Source organism: Nycticebus coucang, chromosome 19, assembly GCF_027406575.1.
Source record: "Nycticebus coucang isolate mNycCou1 chromosome 19, mNycCou1.pri, whole genome shotgun sequence".
Taxonomy (NCBI): Eukaryota; Metazoa; Chordata; class Mammalia; order Primates; family Lorisidae; genus Nycticebus; species Nycticebus coucang.
Window position 1 is genome coordinate 13,052,431 of NC_069798.1, and position 23,078 is coordinate 13,075,508.

Sequence of the window (23,078 nt, forward strand, 5' to 3'; positions counted from 1 at the left end):
ATGAAGAAAATAAAAAGGATATAGCAGACCTGAAGGAACTGAAACAGTCAATCAGGGAACTTAAAGATGCAATGGAAAGTATCAGCAACAGGTTAGACCATGCAGAAGAAAGAATTTCAGAGGTAGAAGACAAAGTTCTTGAGATAACTCAGATAGTAAAAGAGGCAGAAAAGAAGAGAGAGAAAGCAGAACATTCACTGTCAGAATTATGGGACTTTATGAAGCGTTCCAACATACGAGTTATAGGAATCCCAGAAGGGGAAGAAGAATGCCCCAGAGGAATGGAAGCCATACTAGAGAATATTATAAAAGAAAATTTCCCAAATATCACCAAAGATTCTGACACACTGCTTTCAGAGGGATATCGGACCCCAGGTCACCTCAACTCTAACCAAGCTTCTCCAAGACACATTGTGATGAACCTGTCCAAAGTCAAGACAAAAGAAAAGATTCTGCAAGCTGCCAGGAGTAAGCACCAGTTGACCTACAGGTGCAAATCCCTTTCAGTGACTGCAGACTTGTCTAATGAAACTTTCCAAGCAAGAAGACAATGGTCATCTACCTTTAATCTACTTAAACAGAACAATCTCCAGCCCAGAATTCTGTACCCTGCTAAGCTAAGCTTCAAAATTGACGGAGAAATCAAATCATTTACGGATATACAAACATTGAGGAAATTCGCCACAACAAGACAAGCTCTACAGGAAATACTTCAACCTGTTCTGCTCACTGACCACCACAATGCATCAGCAGCAAAGTAAGAACTCAGAAATTAAAGGACAGAACCTAACCTCCACACTGATGCAAAAGATAAAACTAAGCAATGGACTCTCACAAAATAAGACGAATAGAATACTACCGCACTTATCAATTATCTCAATAAATGTTAATGGCTTGAATTCCCCACTGAAGAGACATAGATTGGCTGACTGGATTAAAAAACACAAGCCATCCATTTGCTGTCTGCAAGAAACACACCTGGCTTCAAAAGACAAATTAAAGCTCCAAGTCAAGGGTTGGAAAACAATTTTTCAGGCAAATGGAATTCAGAAGAAAAGAGGAGTTGCAATCTTATTTTCGGATACATGTGGATTTAAAGCAACTAAAGTCAAAAAAGACAAAGATGGTCAATTTATATTGGTCAAGGGAAAAATACAACAAGAAGACATTTCAATTCTAAATATTTATGCACCCAATTTAAATGCTCCCAGATTCTTGAAACAGACCTTACTCAGTCTGAGCAATATGATATCTGATAATACCATCATAACAGGGGACTTTAACACTCCTCTTACAGAGCTGGACAGATCCTCTAAACAGAAATTAAACAAGGATATAAGAGATTTAAATGAGACCCTAGAACAACTGTGCTTGATAGACGCATATAGAACACTCCACCCCAAAGATAAAGAATATACATTCTTCTCATCACCCCATGGAACATTCTCCAAAATTGATCATATCCTGGGACACAAAACAAATATCAACAGAATCAAAAGAATTGAAATTTTACCTTGTATCTTCTCAGACCATAAGGCACTAAAGGTGGAACTCAACTCTAACAAAAATGTTCAACCTCTCCCAAAGGCATGGAAACTAAACAATCTTCTGTTGAATAACAGATGGGTGAAGGAAGAAATAAAACAGGAAATCATTAACTTCCTTGAGCATAACAACAATGAAGACACAAGCTACCAAAACCTGTGGGATACTGCAAAAGCAGTTTTGAGAGGAAAATTCATTGCTTTAGATGCCTACATTCGAAAAACAGAAAGAAAGCACATCAACAATCTCACAAGAGATCTCATGGAATTGGAAAAAGGAGAACAATCGAAGCCTAAACTCAGTAGAAGAAAAGAAACATCCAAAATCAAATCAGAGATCAATGAAATTGAAAACAAAAGAACCAATCAGAAAATTAATGAAACAAGGAGTTGGTTTTTTAAAAAAATAAATAAAATAGATAAACCATTGGCCAGACTAACAAGGAATAGAAAAGTAAAATCTCTACTAACCTCAATCAGAAATGATAAAGGGGAAATAACAACTGATCCCACAGAGATACAAGAGATCATCTCTGAACACTACCAGAAACTGTATGCCCAGAAATTTGACAATGTGAAGGAAATGGATAAATATTTGGAATCATACCCTCTCCCTAGACTCAGCTAGGAAGAAATAGAGCTCCTGAACAGACCAATTTCAAGCACTGAGATCAAAGAAACAATAAAAAATCTTCCAACCAAAAAATGCCCTGGTCCAGATGGCTTCACTCCAGAATTCTATCAAACCTTCAAGGAAGAGCTTATTCTTGTACTGCAGAAATTATTCCAAAAAATTGAGGAAGAAGGAAACTTCCCCAACACATTCTATGAAGCAAACATCAACCTGATACCAAAACCAGGAAAAGACCCAAACAAAAAGGAGAATTTCAGACCAATCTCACTCATGAATATAGATGCAAAAATTCTCAACAAAATCCTAGCCAATAGATTACAGCTTATCATCAAAAAAGTCATTCATCATGATCAAGTAGGCTTCATCCCAGGGATGCAAGGCTGGTTTAACATACGCAAGTCCATAAACGTTATCCACCATATTAATAGAGGCAAAAATAAAGATCACATGATCCTCTCAATAGATGCAGAAAAAGCATTTGATAAAATCCAGCATCCTTTTCTAATTAGAACACTGAAGAGTATAGGCATTGGTGGCACATTTGTAAAACTGATGGAAGCTATCTATGACAAACCCACAGCTAATATTTTACTGAATGGAGTAAAACTGAAAGCTTTTCCTCTTCGAACTGGAACCAGACAAGGTTGTCCTCTGTCACCTTTACTATTCAACGTAGTGCTGGAAGTTCTAGCCAATACAATTAGGCAAGACAAGGAAATAAAGGCAATCCAAATGGGAGCAGAGGAGGTCAAACTCTCCCTCTTTGCTGACGACATGATTTTATACTTAGAGAACCCCAAAGACTCAACCACAAGACTCCTAGAAGTCATCAAAAAATACAGTAATGTTTCAGGATATAAAATCAATGTCCACAAGTCAGTAGCCTTTGTATACACCAATAACAGTCAAGATGAGAAGCTAATTAAGGACACAACTCCCTTCACCATAGTTTCAAAGAAAATGAAATACCTAGGAATATACCTAACGAAGGAGGTGAAGGACCTCTATAAAGAAAACTATGAAATCCTCAGAAAGGAAATAGCAGAGGATATTAACAAATGGAAGAACACACCATGCCCATGGATGGAAAGAATCAACATTATTAAAATGTCTATACTTCCCAAAGCAATCTACCTATTCAATGCCATTCCTATCAAAATACCAACATTGTACTTTCAAGATTTGGAAAAAATGATTCTGCGTTTTGTATGGAACCGGAAAAAAACCTGTATAGCTAAGGCAGTTCTTAGTAATAAAAATAAAGCTGGGGACATCAGCATACCAGATCTTAGTCTGTACTACAAAGCCATAGTGGTCAAGACAGCATGGTACTGGCACAAAAACAGAGACATAGACACTTGGAATCAAATTGAAAACCAAGAAATGAAACTAATATCTTATAACCACCTAATCTTCAATAAACCAAACAAGAACATCCCTTGAGGGAAAGACTCCCTATTCAATAAATGGTGTTGGGAGAACTGGATGTCTACATGTAAAAGACTGAAACTGGACCCACACCTTTCCCCACTCACAAAAATTGATTCAAGATGGATAAAGGACTTAAATTTAAGGCATGAAACAATAAAAATCCTCCAAGAAAGCATAGGAAAAACACTGGAAGATATTGGCCTGGGGAAAGACTTCATGAAGAAGACTGCCATGGCAATTGCAACAACAACAAAAATAAACAAATGGGACTTCATTAAACTGAAAAGCTTCTGTACAGCTAAGGACACAATAACCAAAGCAAAGAGACAACCTATACAATGGGAAAGGATATTTGCATATTTTCAATCAGACAAAAGCTTGATAACTAGGATCTATAGAGAACTCAAATTAATCCACATGAAAAAAGCCAACAATGGCATATATCAATGGACAAGAGACATGAATAGAACTTTCTCTAAAGATGACAGACGAATGGCTAACAAACACATGAAAAAATGTTCATCATCTCTATATATTAGAGAAATGCAAATCAAAACAACCCTGAGATATCATCTAACCCCAGTGAGAATGGCCCACATCACAAAATCTCAAAACTGCAGATGCTGGCGTGGATGTGGAGAGAAGGGAACACTTTTACACTGCTGGTGAGACTGCAAACTAGTACAACCTTTCTGGAAGGAAGTATGGAGAAACCTCAAAGCACTCAAGCTAGACCTCCCATTTGATCCTGCAATCCCATTACTGGGCATCTACCCAGAAGGAAAAAAAATCCTTTTATCATAAGGACACTTGTACTAGACTGTTTATTGCAGCTCAATTTACAATTGCCAAAATGTGGAAACAGCCTAAATGCCCACCAACCCAGGAATGGATTAACAAGCTGTGGTATATGTATACCATGGAATACTATTCAGCCATTAAAAAATGGAGACTTTACATCCTTCGTATTAACCTGGATGGCAGTGGAAGACATAATTCTTAGTAAAGCATCACAAGAATGGAGAAGCATGAATCCTATGTACTCAATTTTGATATGAGGACAATTAATGACAATTAAGGTTATGGGGGGGAAGCAGAAAGAGGGACGGAGATGGGGGTAGGGCCTTGGTGTGTGTCACACTTTATGGAGGCAAGACATGACTGCAAGAGGGACTTTACCTAACAACTGCAATCAGTGTAACCTAGTCTTAGATACAAGATCTTTTAAAGGGGCTTTTAGAGGTGGGTTTGAACTGTTAAGCCAAAAAGTACAAGTGACACAATAACCTAACTTCACACAAGTTGTCTTAATTAGATACATGGGTAATTCATATAGTTTACATCTTCAGATATATGGGTATAGTATATTAGCTAAATGTGTACTTTGAGACATACAAACTCTAATTATATCAATTTCTCCTTTCTTTTTTGGGGGGGGTGGACTGGTATAGACCATGGGGAATTCGTATGCTGGGCAACTGAAATCTGCTCGATTTGAGGAAGCTCTCCATAACTCCATAGAAGCCTCTCTCAGATGTAGTAGTGTGGTCCCACGGCCCATTTTCTCCCAACTGTACTTGGACCCTGATCAGCATCCCTTCTCATCTGCAGGTAAGTTTCTCAGTCACACACATTTCTAGACTTCTTTTTAAAAATTATTTTATTACTATTGTTATTATTATTATTATTATTTTGCAGATAGTGGTGAGGACAGGGGCATAGACTCCTTTTAAAAGAAGTGGGAGGCCAGGCGGCGCCTGTGGCTCAGTCAGTAAGGCGCCAGCCCCATATACCGAGGGTGGCGGGTTCAAACCCGGCCCCGGCCAAACTGCAACGAAAAAATAGCCGGGCATTGTGGCGGGTGCCTGTAGTCCCAGCTACTCGGGAGGCTGAGGCAAGAGAATCGCTTAAGCCCAGGATTTGGAGGTTGCTGTGAGCTGTGTGAGGCCACGGCACTCTACCGAGGGCCAGAAAGTGAGACTCTGTCTCTACAAAAAAAAAAAAAAAAAAAAGAAGTGGGAGGCCAACGAGGGAGGACTGCTTGAGACCAGGAGTTCAAGCACAACCTGAGCAACATACAAAGACCCTGTCTCTACAAAAAATAGAAAAACTGGCTCGGTGCCTGTACCTCAGCAGTTAGGGTCCAGCCACATACACTGAGACTGGCAGATTTGAACCCAGTCCAGGCCTACCAAACAACAATGATAATTACAACAAAAAATAGCTGGGCATTGTGGCAGGCACCTATAGTCCCAGCTACTTGAGAGGCTGAGGCAAGAGAATTGCTTAAGCCCAAGAGTTTGAGGTTGCTGTGAGCTGTAACACTACAGCACTCTACCCAGGGCAACACAGTAAGACTCTGTCTCAAAAAAAAAAAAAATTAGCCAAGTGTGGTGGTGGGCTCCTGTAGTCCCAGCTACTTGGGAGGCTGAGGCAGGAGGATCACTTGAGCATAGGAGTTTGAGGTTGCTGTGAGCTATGTTGATGCCTTGGCACTCTAGCTAGCCTGGGTGACAGAGGGAGCCCTTGTCTGCAAGTAAATAAATAAAGTAAAATATAAAATAAAATAAGTAGGGATTCCAAATCTTGGGACCTCTGAATTATTGGCTAAAATGATAGAAAATTCTGGTCTTCCTTTCTACAAATATGTCTTTCATAGCTATGAATTTTTATAAAATTTGTTAAATTTGCTATGATTTACTTTCTTACCCAGATGTCAAACCCAAGGTGGAGGATCTGGATAAAGATTTGGTACACCGGTACACTCAGAATGGAAGTCTGGACTTTTCTAACAATCTAACAGCTAATGAAATGGAGGATGATGAAGATGACGAAGAAATGTCTGATTCAAACAGCCCACCAATTCCCTATTCACAAAAACCTGCCCCAGAAGGATCTTGCACTACAGATGGTAGGTTTCGGTTTTGCTCTCTTTTTTCTGTTTTCCCTCTAATATTGTCTGGCCTCTTTCCAATCATGACTTGTGTTGCTCGAGGCTGGAAACCAGTAATTATGGAAAAGAATGAGGAATGATTATGGTCTCACATTATCTACTATGACTTCACAACACATGTCTTTAAGAAAGACAAGGCTTATCATCCCATCTTACAGATGAAAAAACTGAGATTCACAGTTGAACAACTTCTCTGAGATGGTCTGTGGCAAAGGCAAGTCTAAACCCAGGTCAAGGATTTTCCAGTATTCTATGTACTTCCTGAAAGAATGTTACTATTTTAGGAACATTTTTCAGTATTCTCTCATGTTACTTTCCATTCTACCTCCCCCAAACAGAAAGATATCAGATGTTTCATATTTACCTTTCACATTTATATTGAACACTCATTCAGTATAGAGGATTAAAATGTAAATATTTTATAAATATTATAAATGTAAAATGTATCTGTAGACGAGAGAATAAAAATGTAAATATTTTGATAATCCCATTTTATTTATTAGCGTTGAGCTCCTCTTCCACCAAAGCTTTAAACACACTTTTAATAAGAAAATTTTGGTATGAAGCTTTTTAAGTATTTCATGGTTTTGGTGTTATCACAACTTAAATTACACTCTTCTTTTCTCTATTTAGTGGTTTACTGTGCTGTTTTCTGACCGTCCCACCCTGACTGGTTTGTAGTAGTTTATCCAGATTAGACAATTGTTATATATAGATTGACTAGGACCTAGGATGATTTTAGTGCATGAAAATCTTGTGGGGATTGGAGTAGGAGAGAGTAGGAAAACTAATAAAAATCTCAGGACATTCCCCTTACAAAGCTTGAAGTACAATTGAAATAAAGCAGAAATTTAAATGGAAATTCATCAGATAATGCTATCTTGGTATTTTATTTTCTCTTGGCTTTTTTGTTTCTTTTCAAGGGGGCTAATCTGATAAACCGTAAAGGGGTCAAAATCCCCTATTTAGGTAGGAGATGAGGAAACCTGAATAACTCTCTTAGTGGTTTATCTGCCTGATTACCCACAGGGGGCCTCTAGCAATTAGTACTACGGCTCCGAGTCAGGGCTACCTCCTGCACATCAGTCCATTTACAATTGTTTGGCCCAGACTTAAGAAAAATACGTGGTGGTTTATTCATTATTTGATGTAACCAGGCCTTTAAACCTGCGGAGGTCACTAGCATCATGTTTCTTCTTACTTGCTTTATATCCATCTTCATGCCTTTTATTTAATTCAACAGTCAACTGATTTATCAAGTAACAAAGTAGAAGTTGAAATAATGTTTAAAATATTGTTGGATTCCCACTGAGAATCTTGTTATATGTGAGAGTTCTGGTTCTACAGAACCAGAACAAAAGTTTTAGAAGATATTTTGAAATGTCACATTTTATACCAAAAAGTGAGGCGAGTTCCCATTTTGCTGTGACCTAGGCATGTTTTCAGTTTGCCTTGTGGGAACCTGGCACTCCTGTATTATTTATATCTGGGCATGGAAAGCGGTTTACTAAGATAAAAATTCAGTGATGTAGAGCTAGCCTGTATCTCTTAAACTTTAAAATACAATTTAATATGAGAAGTATGGGGGAAAGGTTATAGTCATTTTAAAGACAAAGGAGGCACAGTTTTTCTGTGAACAAAGAACTAGCCCACTCACATTCAAGATTCAAATTCCAAGGCTACCCCAAAACACTACTCCCACATTTAGACTTCTACATCAATTACTTTAGATTCGAGGTCCTCAACCTGTGGGTCGTGACCCACAGGAACTATATTAAAGGGCCGCGGCATTAAGAAGGTTGAGAACCACTGCTTTAGATTCTTATAATTAATGTCCATTATTCGTTTTCCCCTTTTAATTCACCTGGAAGTAGGCATTTAAAACAAACAGCAGTTTATAATTTAGTAGTTTACAGTTTATACTGTATTCAATTTGGCTCATTCTAATAAGATAGTTCTAAGAGTTCTCTTCATCAAAGGAAGAACAACTCCAAAGTTTTCCTTATAAATATGTCAGTGAAATAGGGCCATATAATGCCTGGGGTTTGTTTCTGCAAACCACCTTCCCTAGGTGGGAAATCTTTTGTTTACCTAAGGCTTAAAGGAAGGTAAATCTATTTTTAGAGGCAATTTAGATAAGCAAATACTTAACACCTGGTGGGCTGCTGGGGTTTACAATTGAGATGTAAATTTTGGTTGCTAATTTCTTATGTAAATTATTGGAATAGTGTAGGTTCTTACCCTGCTGGGAGGCAGTTGATTGTCTAAAGGGGTAAAGGGCAACCAAATTTTAGGCCTCCCAATATTGCTTTGATTACTTTAGTTTGTGTTTACAGCTGTTACAGTAAACTTTCCTCTCCCCCTTTTAGCTTACTCTGTAACCTTCGACTTGAAGATAATTGGAGAATGCAAATCTGTTTCTGTAAAGTGAAAAAACCTACTATTCTTCTTCTTTTTTTTAATTAACATTATTTGCTCTGCAACAGCCTTGGTTTTAGGACATTTCATTATTACTCTCAGGAAATGAAATTATTTCAGGAGGCAAGTTTGTAAAATATATTATTTGTATGTGGATATCAGTAACTTATCTTTCCTTTCTTGTGTGTGGTAAACAGGCTTAGATGCTTCCTTAGAGTACCCTGAACCTGATCTTCTAGTAGCCCCTAACAGAAAGTTCATATCAGTCTTTCTGAATTATTTCAGATGTAAGTCAGAATTAATTACCTTCCAGGGAGTATTACGGTTTCTTTTCATTTAGTTTGAGGTTTTAATTGAGTTTGAATATTAGGTCTTCATTAGATTAATAATTGATATGTTTCTAATAGCGGGGAAAAAGAGCTGCCTGCCACATCATATATTTAGATGCTAAAGGTCTTGCAATATTATCACATTACATAGATTCTTTATCTGTACACTTTTCTTTACAGACACACACAGCTTATTTTCTATCTTAAAAATAAATTAAATAAATAGTCTGGACACGGTGGCTTGCACCTGATGTCCTGGCACTCTGGGAGCCCAGGGTGGGTGGATTGCCTGATCTCAGGAGTTTGAAACCTGCCTGAGCTAGAGCAAGATCCCATCTCTAATAAAAATAGAAAAACTGGTCGAGCATTGTGGCGTGCACCTGTAGTCCCAGCTACTTGGGAGGCTGAGGCAAGAGGATCTCTTGAGCCCAAGAGTGTGAGGTTGCTGTGAACTATAACACCGTGACACTCTACTCAGAGCAAGGGAGTGAGAGTCTCAAAAAAATTTTTTTAATTAATTGCTCTTTGCATAATTTTTTCCTAGGGGATCCCTGGTGATATATTTTGCATATAATTAGTTGATCTGAATCCCAACAGTGAAGATTTGAAGGAAACAATCAGAAGAGAGATATTTATTTTACAGCAAAAGGCCAGACCCTTGGCGAGTGAACTTACTTTGAGAATTACTACAGACTGAATCTAAGAACTTTTCCTTGACTTCATGACTGTTGTTGGCCTCGAAATGATTTCTTCTTAACCATGTTAGACTTCCCTGCCTTCCCTTTCTCTCCTGTTTTCTATCTTCTCAATTAAATTGCCTGTGTGGTTTGTGTTTCGAAGTAACTAGAAGGTAAGAAGATAAAATAGACCATTTATACAGTTTCTATATATTGTCACACTGTTTTCTCTATTACTGACACCTCAGGATAGTACATTTGTTGCAATTAATGAATCAATATGGATAAATTTTTAATAATTTTAATAATAATTAAAGTCCAAATTTATTCAAGTTCTTTAGTTTTTACTTCATGTTCTTTTTCTGTTCCAGGATCCCATCCAAGATATGACATTAGATTTAATTGTTATGCATCCTTATACTCCTCTTTGCTGTGAATGTTTTTCAGACTTTCCTTGTTTTTGATGACTCTTGATAGTTTTAGGAGTATTAGTCAGACATCGTATAGGAGATCCCCTATTGGAATTTGTCTGTTGTTTTTCTCCTGATTAGCCTGGGTTATGGGATTTGGGGAGGAAGATCACAGAAGTTAAGTGCCATTTTCATCATATTATGTCAGGGGTACATACTGTCAGCATGATTTACGACTGTTGATATTGACCTTGGTCACCAAGCCCAGGCCATGTTATCTCCTCTCCTTCCCGTCCTTCCCAGTCTATGGAAGGAATGCCAGCTCACACCTGAGAGGTGGGAAGTCATGCTTCTCATCCATATCTTTGACAGCATTTACATACATTATTCAATTTTTTTTTTTAAAGAGGAATCTCACTCTTGTCACCCAGACTGGAGTGCAATAGTGAGATCATAGCTCACTGCAGCCTTGAACTCCTGGCTTCAAGTGATCCTTTTGCCTTGGCCTTCCAAAGTGCTGGGATTACAGGTGTGAGCCACCAATTCTGGCTAAAAAATTCTACTACATGGGCATTTTCCTCTTTCCCCTTCATTTATTGATTTATTCAGTCGTTTGTTTATATCCTTATGGGCATAAAATAAATACAGATATTTATAATCCAATACTAATTTATTTTGTTGCTCAAATTGTTCTAGTTTTGGACACTGGGAGCTCTCCCAGGGGGTTCTTTCTCCAGTTTTATAAACCCTCATCATTGCAAGGTGTTTGGAGGGTTTTTTTTAGCCAAAATAGTACATTTTTTTCTTTTCATTTTTTAAGAGGAGGCTGGGAAACGTGCTTCTCATGGGATCCGATTGCCTAATAATTCTTACTTTTGACCTGTAGGTGTCCTCATATCATAAGTGGGAAACCCCTCAAAGACTAATACTCAAAACTATTTTTGCTTTTTCCTTTGAGTGAACTGTGCGGTTCTCACTTTGCCATAGAAGTCGCTCTGAAATGATCTCTCTTCCTCTGAAAGTGCCGCTTTCTTCAGGCATTCCGCACACTAGTTGTGCCTTCTGGATTCTGTCCCTCTTTAGCCCAGAAACAAAATTGTACTCCCCACCTTCATCGTCCTTTTGCTGCAATGTGTTGCTTGAGAAATCTCGTCAGAATTGTCTCTTCCTAAACATGGATTACCTTTGTGCCTTGTAAGAACTTGAATTCTGAGGATTCATCAGCAAGGATGAGATAGGTAGATGCTGCCATCATCCAAGGTTAGCAGAGACTGGTAAATCAAATGACACTCAGAATTTAATCTGAAAAGGCACAAGGAAGTCAGGTGATAGGAACCAGGAAAAACAGGCAAGGAAAAGAAATACAGGCTAGTCCTATATCAGACTGGAAGGTGAAAAGTTACACAGGCGTGTGCCACATAAGGACAGTTCTGACAATGACTGTGTATATGACTCTGGTCTCCTAGGAAGGTAACGGAGCTGGAAAGCACTGGTGATGACGCTAGTGTTACTCACATGTTTATGGTGGTGCTGATGTAGACTACTACACTATCAGTGGTGTAAGCCTAGGACATACAGTTATGTACATTATGTGATACTCGATAATGATCATAAATGACTATGTTACTGGCTTATGTATTTACTATACTGTTTATAATTATTTTAGAATGCACTCCTTCTCTTATTAAAAGTTAAAAAAAAAAGTAAAACATAAAACAGTCTCAGACAGGTCCTTTAGGAAGTGTCCCAGAAGAAAGCATCATTATTATAGGAGATGGCCCTCTGAAGACCTACCGGTGGGACAAGATGTGGAGGGGGAAGACAGTGATACTGATGATCCAGGCCTTGTGTAGGCTTAGACTATTTTGTGTGTTTGTGACTTAGATTTTTGGGTTGTTTGTTTTTGTGAGGGTCTCACAGTGTTGCCCTGGGTAGAGTGCTGTGGCGTCCCAGCTCACAGCAAACTCAAAACTCCTGGGTTCAAGTGATTCTCTCACCTCAGCCTCCCAAGTAGCTAGGACTACAGGTGCCCTCCACAACACCCAGCTATTTTTTGTTGCAGTTGTCATTGTTGTTTAGCTGACTCGGGCAGGGTTCGAACCTGCCAGCCTCAGTGTATGTGGCTGGCACTGTAACCACTGTGCTATGGGTACCGAGCCTTTTGTTTTGTTTTGTTTTGTTTTTTGAGACAGAGTCTAACTGTGTCGCCCTCAGTAGAGTGCCGTGGCATCACAGAAACCTCAAATTCTTGGGCTTAAGCGATTCTTTTGCCTCAGTCTCTCAAGTAGCTGAGACTACAGGTGCCTGTCACAAAGCCCGGCCATTTTTTTGTTGTAGTTGTCATTGTTGTTTGGCAGGCCTGGGCCGGGTTCGAACCTATCAGCCCTGGTGTATGTGGCCAGCGCTCTAGCTACTGAGCTACAAGAAACAAGCCTGTGTCTTAGTTTTTATAATTAATTTTCTTTATTTTATTATTTTTTTTTTTTGCAGTTTTTGGCCAGGGCTGGGTTTGAACCCACCACCTCCAGCATATGGGGCCAGCGCCCTACTCCATTGAGCCACAGGCACCTCCCATCTGTGTCTTAGTTTTTAACAAAAAAATTTAAAAAGTAAAAAAAAAATAAAAAATTTGAAGACATATATATACATATGTGTGTACATGTATGTATGTATATGTATGTGTGTGTGTGTGTGTGTGTATATATATATATATATTTTTTTTTTTTTTTTTAAGGCAGAGTCTCATTCTGTTGCCCAGGCTAGAGTGCTATGGCATATGGCATCAGCCTAGCTTACAGCAACCTCTCAAACTCCTGGGTTCAAGTGATCCTCCTACTTCATCCTCCTTAGTAGCAGGGACTACAGTAGCCTACCATCATACCCAGCTTTCTATTTTTAATAGAGCCAGGGGTCTCATTTTTGCTCAGGCTATTCTCAAACTCCTAAGCTTAAGTGATCCTCCTGCCTCGGTCTCCCAGAATGTTAGGATTATAGGCATGATCCACCACACTTGGCCAAAGCAAACAAACTATATATACAGATTATTATAGATTATAATATATATATATATAAATCTTACAGAGACCAGGCACTGTGTGTCACACCTGTAATCCTAGCACTCTGGGAAGCCAAGGCAGGCAGAATGCTTGAGCTCAGGAATTCGAGACCAGCCTGAGTAAGAGTGAGACCCCATCTCTGAAAATAACTGGGCTTTGTGATGGGTGCCTGTAGTCCCAGTTACTCAAGAGACTGAGGCAAGAATATTGCTTGAGCCTAAAGAGTTTGAGGTTGCTGTGAGCTATAAAGCCATGGCACTCTACCCAAAACAACTGAGTGAGACTTTGTCTCAAAAAGAAAAAAAAGAAATCTTATAGAATAAGAATCAAAAAGTTTTAAAAAAATTAAAAAGTTGATAAACTAAAAAAGTTGCAGTAAACTAAAGTTAATTTATTATTTAAAAAAAAAAAAAAAAAGAAAGGCTCAGCGCTCATAGCACAGTGGTTATGGCGCCAGCCACATACGCCCAGGCTGGCAGGTTCGAACCTAGCCTGGGTCAGCTAAACAACCATGACAACTACAGCAACAACAACAAAAAAGTAGCTGGGTGTTGTGGTGGTCACCTGTGGTCCCAGCTACTTGGGAGGCTGAGGCAAGAGAATTGCTTAAGCTCAAGAGTTTGAGATTATGTGAGTTGTGATGCGAAAGCACTCTACTGAGGGAGACATAGTGAGACTCTCTCTCCAAAAAAAAAAAAAAAAAAAAGACAATCCAGAAACTTGTAATGGTTGAGCCCTGTTGTCTTTATCATTTTATGTATGTACACACGTATATATGTGAGACAGGGTCTCACTCAGTCACCCAGGCTAGAGCACAGTGATACAATCATAGTTCACTCACATTCCTGGATTCCTTCTGCCTTAGCCTCCTGAGTAGCTGGGACTACAGACAAATGCCACCATGCCTGACTAATTTTTTAAAGTTTTTCTAGAGACATTATTGCTATGTTGCCCAGGCTAGTCTTAAACTCCTTGCCTCAAGTGATCCTCCAGCCTCAGCCTCCCAGAGTACTGGGATAAGGGGGGTGAGCTGCTGTGCCTGGCCCATATTTATGATTTTAGTCTTTCTTCTATGGACTTTTTCCAATTTTATTATGCCTGCTTTTGAGGTTTGATGATTCAGACCATATGGTAATTTAAAATGCACCACAGCTTTATCCAATTAATAATTGGATAATTGAAATTTGTTGGCATTTGGTTAAAGTCATAATACAAATTGATGCTAGAAACATCTGGTGTGGTTCTTTGCCACTTGTTTTGGGCAGTGATGGTGGAGTTCCTCACCAGATCTGTGTGGAGAGGTAGAGCTGTCTGCGCTTCATGCTCTAAGAATTCCCTGAAAGAGCGTATATCATATTTTCCCTCATCTTCTCCTAGTTGCAAGTGACAAAAGCCCAAATGAAATTAGCTTAGGTAAAATGAAGGAAGAATTCATTTCATATTATTGGAAGAATTCCAAAGCAAAAGGTTTCATGGCCAAACCATGGCAAAGGCAGATATAGCCGGTTTCCTCGACAGCCTCCCTCACCCTCTGTCTCTTACGACAGACCTCCCTCACAGGTTGAGGAACAGGATTGCCCCTGAGCAACTGAGCCACGCTCTCCCTGGCTCTGTATTCAGAGAGAGGGAAAAGGCTTTGACTGGTTTATGTTTATAATTGATTCCCTCCGGACCAATCAATTATGGTCTGAAAGGTGGGATGTCAGGGTGGCCCGGGTTGGATCAGATACCAGCTGTCACAAATCTAGAGTATCACAATTCATGTGATTACAGTACAGAGAGGAACAGAGCCTAGAAGATGTGCAGCAGAACAGTAGCTGTCCTTGTGATACTGTCTTTGTAATTATTGGTTCCTTAAACATTCTTCCAATTGACTACAATATGAGTTTTGTTTTGTTTTGGGTTTTTTTTGCAGTTTTTGGCTGGGGCCGGTTTTGATCCCCCACCTCTAGTATATGGGGCCAGCAACCTACTCCTTGAACCACAGGCACCACCCAATGTGAGTTTTTAGAGGAGGATGTATTTTGTTGTTGTTGTTGTTTTTATTGAGACAGAGTCTCACTCTGTCACCCTTGGTAGAGTGCTGTGGAATCACAGCTCACAGCAACCTTCAACTCTTGGGCTTAAGTGATTCTCTTGCCTCAGCCTCCCAAGTAGCTGGGATTACAGGCGCCCACCACAATGCCCAGCTATTTTTTGTTGCAGTCGCCACTGCTGTTTTAGCTGACCGGGGCTGGGTTCAAACCCGCCACCCTCAGTATATGGGGCCGGCGCCCTACCCACTGAGCCACAGGCACCACACCAATATATTTTGTTTATTCTGTGCCCCCAGGCCTAGGACAGCATCTGTTGCAAATGTTTGTTTAATAAATTAAGAGCTAATGAATTAATTTGATACATTGTGGTATACAAAGTGGTTATGTAAGATTTTGTCATGTCTTATCATGTTGTGTCATGTCTAGTGAAGTGACCTAACAGTTCTGAGTTCTAGTTCTGGCCTGTTCACTTAGGAGTCATCTAACACTGAGCTTCAGTCTTTTCTCCTGTGAAATGCAGAGCATCTGTATTCCAACAGCCCCCATTCAGACAAGTGAATTTGCACTGGAAGTAAAAATTACTGGATTATATACATGTAAAAATTACATGCGTTTTAAAGTGTGCTGTGTATTTATCATTGCCTTACTTACGGCCCAGAAAGCATATGGTTATCATTTTGGCCAAGGCAGTTAGAAATATCTCCCTTTCGTGTCTTTTTAGCCCTGTTCAGAGGGGTACACAACATAATAGATTTATCTTCTGGTTGAAGTATACGCACTTTTAATGTTAGTATAAAAACGTTTTAGTTCTCCATAGTGATTCCCACAGATTAATCTCCTCCCCAAATGGTTGATAAGGAGATAAAAATCTCACTAAACATTGTATTATGTCCTTTTTCCTTTTTTGTTTTTTTCTGGTTTTTAGGTTTTTGTCAAGCAGGCAAAGATCTACGTTTGGTATCATTGTGTATGGAACAAATCGACATTCCAGCGGGATTCCTCCTGGTGGGGGCCAAGTCTCCCAATCTTCCTGAACACATCCTGGTTTGCGCTGTAGACAAGAGATTTCTACCGGATGATCATGGGAAAAATGCACTTTTAGGTGAGTGAGTATTTCATTCCTATACAATTCCTTTCAAGATAAGGGAGCTGAAAAATGCGTTTGTTTAAAATTATCACAGAATTTGAAAAATTTTACCACAGAATTAGTTGGTGATTATATAGTTTAGTATAATTATGAAGCTTTTGTTCTTTTAGTAACTTCTTAAAATTTAATTTTAATTTTTATTCATTCTTAAAACACTTGCCTTAATTAAAATAATTTTTGATGAGACATTAAGACAGCATGCAATTTATGAAACATTAACATTTTATAAAATAAAGTAGAATTTACTTCTCCGTAGAGTCATTGATTTGGACCTGGTGTCAAATCAACTCTCAATTATTCACCTATGGATTATCAACTTTGTAACTTATTTGTCATTTTTCCATACCATATAAAATATTATTTTTTTTTTTGAGACAGAGTCTCACTATGTCACCCTGGGTAAAAGGTCATGGTGTCCCAGCTCACAGCAACTTCAAACTCTTGAGCTTAAGCGATGCTCTTGCCTCAGCCTCCCAAGTAACAGGGACTACAGGCGTCCACCACAACACCCAGCTATTTTGTTGTTGTAGTTGTCATTGTTGTTTGGCAGATCCAGGATGGATTCGAACCCACCAGCTCCAGTGTATGTGACTGGCACCCTAGCCACTGAGCTATGGGTGCTGAGCCAAAATATCATTTTATATTTAACATTAGTTCACTCAAAATAAATAGGAATGGATATGTATGTATATTCATATATGTATATATGACTCATATATACAGAGGGTGCTGAAAAAATTATGCACATTTTAAGAAAGGAAAAAACTATTACAATTGTAATACTCAATATATAGCAATAACAAAAGATGAATACAAGTCATGTTGAACACCGCTTTTTCCTTGCTTAAAATGTGTATACATTTTTTTGGCACCTTCTGTATATATATCATGGAAAACATATAGCTTTATCTCAGGATTGTTTTACTTTCTGGTGTTAAGAGTTTGGGCTTTTTCACAACAAAGCTTCCCTTTATCATGGGGAAATAACAAAAAATGGATTTTAAAATTATTTTAAATAGAAAGTTAACAGGGCACGTGAGATTTGTTGCTTTTTTTACTGCTATGTTTCTCTAGAATTGTTTTATTTATTTATTTGGAGACAGGGTTTCACTCTGTTGCCGAGGCCAGAGTGCAGGGCATTATAATAATTCACTGCAATATTAAATACCTGGGCTCAAGTGATTCTCCTGCCTCAACCTCCTGAGTAGCTGGTACTACAGGTACCTACCACCATGCCCAGTTAATTTTTCTAATTTTTGTAGAGGTGGGCTCTTGCTCTTGGTCAGGTTGGTCTCCAACTCCTGGCCTCAAGCAGTCCTCCTGCCTTGGCCTCCCAAAGTGCTGGGATTATAGGCATGAGTCACCACATCTCAGCCTTAAGATTGTTTTTGTTTCTCATAATTTTTCTTTCTATAAATGGAATCAGACAGATGTTTTAGACACAAATATGAGAAAAAGGAAAAGTAAGAGGACAAAGAATTCAAGTGTTACATATTTTTTCCAACTATTGCATTGATCATGTATTTGTTTAGTTTGATGCAGTGTTCCTAGTTATACAGGGTGGCCATAGAGTTTGTGTGCAATTTAACACACAAACTCTATTTCCACCCTGTATAGTGTCATTAGACAGTCTAGAAATATATTGATCAATATCCTGAGTCAGAAAGTGACCCTGCATATGCTTTATAAAGTTTCCTTAAATTATATTTCAAAGACTTAGTTCATAGGAAAATAAGTAGTAATTTTCATTTTTCATAAGATTCTAATAAAAAGAAGAATACGTTCATTTTATTTTTTGAGTGAATTTAATAGATAGTTTGATATAGCAAAGAAGTTCCAATTATTCATTTGTTCATTCATCCATCCATTAGTATTTACTCCAAATGTACTGTACGGTAGAAATCAAGTCAGGCTGTAATACAGGGGCAAAAAATTTGGAAGTTTTTGTCTTTTTCCTCACAGAGCTTACTACATAGGACCTATGGCAGAATGACTTCAGAAAAGTTTTTAGCATTTTAAAAGCTTTGTAGTCACATCGAAAGAAATAGTTCAAATGTGGCTCTGACTACAGACCAAAAAATCTCTCATAATGCCTTTTTGTGCTCAATGATTCTTTGTGACTAGAGAATCCTCTTAGACATGTCATGGAAGGGGCATAGAAAACACCATCAGAATAACAGAAATCAGGAATGCAAGACCAGATCATGGGTTTTGGAATCAGAACTGGGTTTTCTTTTCTGTTCTTTCTTTTTTTTCTTGGAGTTGTCATTGTTGTTTAGCTGGCCCAGGCCAGGTTCGAACCCGCCAGCCTCGGTGTATGTGGTGGGCACCATACCCACTGAGCTATGGGCGCCGCCCCCAGAACTGGGTTTTAATCCCAGATTTGCCACTTAGTACTTGAAAAACTTGGGCAAGTGTTTTAAGAACTTGAAATCTTAGATTCCTCTTAGATTCCAAATAATACCTACCTTGCAGTGTAGCAAAGATCAAATGAGATGATGTTTGTAAAGCACCCATCCAGCACAGTGCCTGGGACATAATACATTCTCTTCAAATGATAGTTATTTTGCGATTGCACTTACCAGATACTCTTATAGATTTGGAACTTTGCTTACTTTCTCTAACCTTGCAAATGGACATGTTCTTCAACAGTCGCGTCTCATGTAAAAGCACAATGCAGCGATACTAAGGTTTTTCTTAGATGAGCACAGTGTTGAGATTTTTACTTGTTACTCTATTTCCAAAAGTTAATACCCATCCAACCTTTCTTACTTATGGAGGATGATTTTAATATGCATTAATATACAGGGGAAAATTTTAAGCTTCAGCTATTTTAGAATCCCTGCGGACCCCAATATCAATTTGTCTGAATTTTTATATAAATTACGCAGATTCCAAAGACTGTGGGGGAGTTGATTAAAAAAAAATGTATTGATCCAGTTGGCAGTGCATGTACCCAAATCTACCATGCAATTGGAAGACTTGATTGCCAGAAAAACTGGAAAGGTAATTTAGCTGTAAGAGGTGTTATTTTTGTTTTCAATGATAGCAAGAACATTGAGCAGATAAAATCTCGCTTGGACCAAGGCTAATGTTGAAAGTATATGGAGTTTTAAAAATAGACTTTCATATTATTAACTTACCATTAATGTGAAGGATCTCTTCTTTGACCCATATCTTTTCTTCTTCTTTATATTCTTGTTTTTCATCCGAGAATAGACAGAAGAAAAAAGTAAACACTCAACTTGAGTATTTTGTTAATTCCAATTCCCACACTGATCTTTTCTGAACTACTTGTACCTCTCAGTTAAGCCTCCTTTTTTTGGCACTAGTCTTAATTATGTTGACTGAAAGCTTTTTACTTTTTATGGGTGTGGTATATCTGCCTCACAGGTCAGGCAATTTTTCATCAAGTCTTGGTGATTACACAGAATGTAACTTCCACGAAGGCAGAGGTTTTGTCTTCGGTTAATGCTAAAATCCTGGTACTTAAAACAGTGGCTAACATGAAGTAGAATACAGGCATTTGCTGAATGGGTGGATAGAAGGAACCTGATGAATTAGGCAGCCATTGACAACCTTTTTTTTTTTTTTTGGCCTACATCTTTATACAAATATCCAAATGTTCTCAAATACAATCTATCTCCGAATATATTTAAGTCATTTATAAAATTGTATTAATATTGGCTGAATGCAGTGTCTTATGCCTGTAATCCTAACTCTCTGAGAGGCCAAGGCAGGTGGATTGTTTGAGCTCAGGAATTTGAGACCAGCCTGAGCAAGAGTGAGACCCTGTTGCTACTAGAAATAGAAAAGCTAGCTGGGCATTGTGGCAGATGTCTATAGTCCCAGCAACTCAGAAGGCTGAGGCAGGGGGAAAACTTGAGCCCAGGAGTTTGAGTTTGCTGTGAGCTAGGCTGACTCCACAGCCTGAGGCAATAGAGTGAGACTCTGTCTCAAAAAATAAATAAATAAATAAAATTATATTAATGTTTACGTTTCTATAAAGTGACAGTAATAAGCTATTAATTCTATGTAGCTGACCAGAGGTTATGACTGTCCTTTCTTCATCACTATTTCTCCAATGGTTAGTAAAATGCCTAACATATAGTTAGGAGCTCAGTAAATAATTGGGGTTTTTTAATTGTTCTTTTGGTTTGGGTTTTTTGTTTTTTTTTTTAGACAATCTCACTGTGTGGCCCTGGGTGGAGTGCCATGGCATCATAGCTCATAACAACCTCAAACTCCTGGGCTCAAACCATCCTCTTGCCTCAGCCTCTCAAGTTGCTGGGATTACAGGTGCCTGCCACAACATCCAGCTAATTTTTTTTCTTTAATAGAGACCAAGTCTCACTCTTGCTCAGGCTTGTCTCCAACTCTTGAGCTCAACAATCCTGACCTCCTTTTTCTGCCTTGGCCTCCCAGAGTACTAGGATTACAGGTGTGAGCCGCCATGCCCAGCTAGTAAATAATTGTTGATTGAATAATAATAAATTGGACTACTTACATCCAAATGCTTTGGATTAATTGTCAACATATTGTGAGGTATTCTGTCTTTAATTCTTGTGGCCTTTCTCTTCCCCTTATAAATCTCTGGTAATTCTATCACAGTTTGGTTTTGGCATTTGGTAAGAGTGTGTCACTTTATCAGTGACTTTGTAATATGGAATGCCTTTTCTTATTTGCACCACTTTTGTCTTGTTCATCTCTGTGATAGTAAATGTGTTATGTCCTCATGAGATACAACTATAGGAACTAACTCTCTTACTGTCTGCCTTTTACTCTGTGTGTCAAGGGGGAATGAAAAGTTGATTTTCAATAAAGCAAGGCATGGCTTCTTATCCTCTCAGCCTTCTGAATTTTATCTTTCCATGTCCACTGTTCAACCAGGTTACAAAATCTTTATTTTGTTTGATGCATCCAAACAAGGGCTTTTTTTGGTGTGGGGGGGGGGTATAAGAGCTAAAGGAATAATATGCTAGTTTGAATAAGGAAGTGCTAAAAGAGGAAATGGGACTCTCATGGCACTGATGCCAGCAGTTACAGCTTGAGATCAGAGACATGGAAATTGATGAAGCCCTGAATTGGCGCATCCCACCATACTCTGCTCTCCTCTCCACGAACCAGCTTCCTCTTCACAGTTCTTTGTTTTCATACCTTAGCGCACATGTGGCTGACATAGCCCCAAGTCAACTTTATTGTACAAAACCTTACAAATCTAGGGTTCAATACCATCTAGCTGAATTTCTGTGTTTATTTCAAAATTCTAGGAGAGAGACTCTGACCATCCTAGATTAGCTCAGATAACACTCCACATTCTCATTAGCTGTGGCCATGGAGACAAGTTCCTGGGGTGGGTAAGAAAGAGAGCCAGGGCTAGACCCTGCAGGCTCTCTAAAAAGGGAGTATGTGGGGGAAGAAATAGAATCAAACCTCTTCTTAAATTGTGTGCAATATGTATATTCTATCATGTGATACTACCTACTCTGTTTCCTTAACCATTAACACATGTGACATGTTTTTATGCTTTTAACATGTAAAAGTACGTATCAACTTAGAAGGTCACCAGTAATGTTAGTTTTCCTCATTTCAGGGTTTTCTGGAAACTGTATTGGCTGTGGAGAAAGAGGATTTCGGTATTTCACGGAATTTTCCAACCACATTAACTTGAAGCTCACCACCCAGCCAAAGAAGCAGAAGCACTTAAAGTACTACCTAGTCCGAAGCTCCCAGGGTGTACTGTCGAAGGGGCCTCTCATCTGCTGGAAAGGTAGTCACCTTCACCACCTTCATGAGGGACAGGGGATGGAATGGAGATTTTACGATGGTGGCGAGTTACCTATTTGGGGTTCAGAGTTCAGATGTGATACAGATAAGTGTCTCAAGTTCAGAAGGCTATCCCCCCAAATTTAAAGCCCTCTGGTAGGTTATTTGACTTGCTCCTTACTATTTCTAACAGAGATATCATTCACATGTAAGAAAATACATGTTTCTCTGTATTTATTTCTTGGGAAGGGGGCGCGGGTCTCAGAGAAAAAAAAATAGACTCTTTCTAGTTCTTCCATCATTTAGAGAGAACCTCAGAGTGTCAGTTCTTTGGTCAGATGCTCTTTTTACTTATTTCTTTGGAAGTCTCAAGTTAGCATACTTAGAATTAATGATGGTCTCTTCATAATAACCTCAGAAAATGCACCTTTAAGTTGGCAAAGTTTTGTTTCTTTTAAAGTAGGAACCACTTAAATTTGTAGGAATGAATCCCACTGAAACTTTGCATCTTTGTGTCTTTGGTAGAAATTGCCACAAGTTCTGTTTGTTATTCTAACGTAGAGGAGCAATTCTAATTCTAATCCCTATTATACCAATCACTTTCTTAAATGCTGAGATTTTTTCCCTTCTTATAACTATCTTTAATACTTCTACTATCTATACAAGATTGTTTTTAT

At 38.6% G+C, this 23,078-nt stretch overlaps 1 protein-coding gene across 9 annotated transcripts in view; it reads left to right on the forward strand.

Moving 5' to 3' along the window:
* GREB1L (GREB1 like retinoic acid receptor coactivator) overlaps positions 1-23,078 on the forward strand; it is a 308,414-nt gene that overhangs the window by 167,822 nt on the left and 117,514 nt on the right. For 8 of the 9 annotated variants that reach the window (XM_053571376.1, XM_053571377.1, XM_053571378.1 and 5 more), the window contains exons 3-6: positions 5,061-5,220; positions 6,323-6,520; positions 16,414-16,590; positions 22,229-22,405. In XM_053571376.1, the coding sequence (XP_053427351.1) occupies positions 5,064-5,220; positions 6,323-6,520; positions 16,414-16,590; positions 22,229-22,405 (709 nt within the window). In that variant the 5' untranslated portion in view covers positions 5,061-5,063. Of the gene's footprint in view, positions 1-5,060; positions 5,221-6,322; positions 6,521-16,413; positions 16,591-19,534; positions 19,642-22,228; positions 22,406-23,078 lie in introns of those variants that run through there. The other variant, XM_053571383.1, reaches the window with a different exon arrangement.